At 30.0% G+C, this 3,864-nt stretch overlaps 1 protein-coding gene across 1 annotated transcript; it reads right to left on the bottom strand.

Moving 5' to 3' along the window:
* Window positions 1-541: 541 nt before the first annotated feature.
* On the bottom strand, window positions 542-1,936 carry LOC125855249 (heavy metal-associated isoprenylated plant protein 23). The gene is made up of 2 exons (XM_049534954.1): window positions 1,580-1,936; window positions 542-1,199 (listed from the first exon to the last, which is right to left on the bottom strand). Exons 1-2 carry the CDS (start codon window positions 1,734-1,736, stop codon window positions 898-900), a joined length of 459 nt encoding a protein of 152 aa, XP_049390911.1. The 5' UTR covers window positions 1,737-1,936; the 3' UTR covers window positions 542-897.
* Between the last annotated feature and the right edge of the window lie 1,928 nt (window positions 1,937-3,864).

The raw sequence follows: 3,864 nt of genomic DNA, 5'->3' as shown, positions 1-3,864 counted from the left end.
TCTCTTAGGGCTACACTTACAAATTGAATAAAAAATAACAATATTTTCATATATGTTACGTGTAAAAATGAAAATCTATTATAAAAAAAATATATTAAACTAATGACAAATTTGTAAAAGATTACAAAATCATTTGTCCCTAAGTGTTTATGTTACTTCTTTTTTTATATATTTTCTAATTATCATAGGTGTTGGCCCCAATTATATTTGTGTAACAAATAGGAGATGGTGAACCTTAACAACTAGCTTTGCTGTGATATCAATATTACAGCTGTGTACACAACCACCAGAGGAAAATATTCATCATCCTACCTAGTCTACATTAATTCATTAAAAAGAATAAAAGCCATAATAACATGGTAAAAGTAGTAAAAATAATTTACATCATTGATGTATTTTAATTTTTAACCTTGTAGCAGCTTGTCTTTTTATTCAAGTTTTTAATTTGATTTTTTTATAGACAATCAGATATAATTATCTTTTAGATTATCTAATCGATTAGACATAATTTTATATATAAATTTATCTATGAATATTATGTATTTTTTTAAAAAAAAGGACACTCAAGTATTATTATTCAATAACTACAAGTACTAGTAGGTTTACTACACAAAATTCCTGAGACTGCTTAATGACACCATTGCACCAAAAAAAAAAACCATGCAAAACTTAAAATACAACAATTAACTTTTCAATCCCATCCTCACCCGACCGGAACAATAACAATATATTTAGTGTGATCTCATAAGTGGAATCTAGAGAAAATAGTGCGTACGCAGATCTCACCCTCATCGCCTTATATAGTAAGGTAGAGAGCTATATTTCTGATAGACCGTTGGCTCAAAGAATTTGTGTTTTCTCGTCCCATCTTTAGTAGCTTTCTCGTACCTTAATTAATTACATGATGGAACAAGCATTAGGATTGTCATCACTAAACATGTTGACATAGGAAGGGTCATCATATCTTGCAACAGTACCCGTGGTTGGGTACTGATCGACCCTCCTGACGAAGCCAGGAGGCGCCTTTTTGTCATAAGCTTGTGCAGCATATGGTTGGGATACCAAATTGTAAGGGACATAAGGCCATATCTCTGCCTTCTTTCCAGTTGACTTTGCCTTCTTTAACACTTTGTTTGGTTCCACATAGCCTGTTACTGTCACCTTCTGTTGTTTCCTGTTTATCTCCACAGATTTCACTCCTAAATATTTAACAAACCAAAACTTATTATCTTTGATAAAAAATAAATGATCTTAAATAAGTCATAATATACTTTTTCGTCTCAATTTATGTAGAGCGTTTTGGATATTCAAGAGCTATATGAAAGAAACTATGAGTTGCAATTCTTCTCATGTCAATACAATGAAAGAATAAACTTTGTTTACATAGTTTGAATCTCGAAAAGTAAAAAGTACGTCAACATAAAGTATAGGATAGAGGGGCGTACATTTTTGTAGCTATAAACCATACTATTAAGAGTAAACTAAGAAATTTGAAGTTAGATTGATTGTTTCTAAATATATATTTGAAGATAAATTTTTAAAACGTAGGACGTAACGCTAGATAATTAAGAAAACTTACCACTCATGGAAGATAATGTATTTTTGACTTTCATTTCACAGCCCTCACAATCCATTCTAACTTTAAGCTCCACTGTAGTAAACTGCTTCTTCTTCTTCTTTGGCTTATCAATACTCATCATCTCTGATATATACTCTAATGTTCCTCCAACGCCCATTCTTTCTAAATTTAGAGGAATTAAGAAAATGGTGTAATTATGAGTTAATTTATAGTAGCTAAGTGAAATTAAAGAGATTTTTTTTTTTTTAAATGTGGGGAGTTTGTAAGAAACTTCCTAATGGATTCTTGCTTAGCACACAAATTAGCTTAATTGATTAAGAAGAAAAGGGAGAAATTAAAGCAAAAGGGCTACTAAACTTTTCTTTTATTTTTACTCTTGCCTGCCTACCTTCTTTTATACACGTTTTTTTTTGTATACCTTTTTCTAAACAGGTTCAAAAAGACAAGGATGGCCCCCCGGGGCCGGTTAGACAACACACTGAGTACTGTTCGATACGAAGGAAAATATTTTCTAAAAAATAAAAACATCAAATATTTGATGATAAGATCATAGTAAGCTAAAGTACCAACGGAGGATAAATCTAAATAAATTTTGTATACTAAGGCATATTTGGACCTTTACCAAAAAAAAAAAAAAAATAGAGAAGGATTGAAAATACCCCTAAACTCGACGTAAATTATTAGTTTTATCTCTAAAGTATTGACAATCTTTAAAACACCTCTTTACTTGATTAACTGATGATCTTGCAACTTGGGTGAAAATACGTACTCCTAAATCCTTGCTAAATTTAGGGATACTTTCAACACGTCTCTTGGCTTTTTATTAAGAGACTCATGCTCCTATAAGAGTTTAAGACCACTTACTATATCATGTTGCATATCGAAGGTGTATATAAATTTAGTTAGTCAAATAGAGGGTGTTTTTTAAAGCGACCAATAGTTCTAAAACGAAATTAATAATTTGCGTCAACTTCGAGTTAAAATTTAAAATATATATATATATATATATATTAGAGGTTGTATGGAAGGTGGAAGAAAGTGTGGGCCACGTTAAACCACCAATAATAGAGTAGCTGTTACGTGTTTCACAAGGACAGGTGTCAATATCATAGATTTTTCTTTTGAAATACAACGGTCAATGTTAGGGATCAGAGGGCCTTCATTTTTATTTTATTTTTCATACTATGTTCAGTATCCGCAATGGAATTCAATTAAATTTAAATTTATATTAGAAAGTTTTATAGTGAAGTCCAATTAAATTTAAATTCATGTTGGAAAGTTCTATATTGATGTAAAACTCTCTATAGTAAAGACGAATTCGTATTCAGGAGGATTCAAAGTCGACATCTCTGACTTAAGAATAACAAAGTACTTACCACTCCTCTATCACCGTCCTCGTTAGTGTCCTCATTTTCTATTTTTGGTTTGAAATAAAGGAGTAGTTAGGAGTTGATTTTGACGTGTTTGTGTGAGTTGTTTTTTTGGGCTTTATTTTAGGCGCCTTCTTCATGCTTAAACATTTTACTTTCCCAACAACGCTCTAAGCGTGTTACCTAAGGGTGTGTTCGGTTTGAAATGCTTGGTTGATCAAAATATATTTTTATACGAAAATTTATCTTTCTTTTTCTATATTAGGACTATTTATTGGGAGGATCATATGATTAACTATGCTTAACAGTTCCACTTATCGAATATAATATCCTATTTCACATATTATACATACATAATTTTAAAATTTTGTAGCATTGCTTTCATGGTCTTAACTCTTACTCTTGTGATAATTGATAAAGCTTTATTTTTCTTGATATAATTGTATAAATCACTTCCACAAATGTGGATAAAGATAAGTTGATAACTATAAACACGGAGTTTAATTTGCTAATTGGTTGTCGACGACTTGAGTAGTTATCTTTTAACAAAGACATTTTAGTTAATTTAAGTATATAAGATATTTTATATGATAAGTAAACATAGTGGCTACTTAAATCCAAAGTAGTCATTTATCATATTTAATAACTCATCTTTATCAACCTTCCTGTATAAGGAATAGTTTATTAAAAAAATAATATATCATGACATTTCACTGATGGAAAGACCTCCATTTCAAACTAATTATAATTATTAAGTATACTTTCACTTTTAATTGTTCATTTCGAACTCTGTATATTTTTTAAGAAACAATAATTGATATGAATATTTATTATAATATTAATATTATTGATGTTTAGTACTATTAGATACGTACTTTCATCACCAATCAAGTAGAGCCATCAATATGGGTTAGG

The sequence above is a fragment of the Solanum stenotomum genome, chromosome 2 (assembly GCF_019186545.1).
Source record: "Solanum stenotomum isolate F172 chromosome 2, ASM1918654v1, whole genome shotgun sequence".
In the NCBI taxonomy this organism is placed as follows: domain Eukaryota; kingdom Viridiplantae; phylum Streptophyta; class Magnoliopsida; order Solanales; family Solanaceae; genus Solanum; species Solanum stenotomum.
The sequence above is the reverse complement of the archived record's forward strand: the minus strand, read 5'-3'. Positions and strand labels throughout refer to the sequence as shown.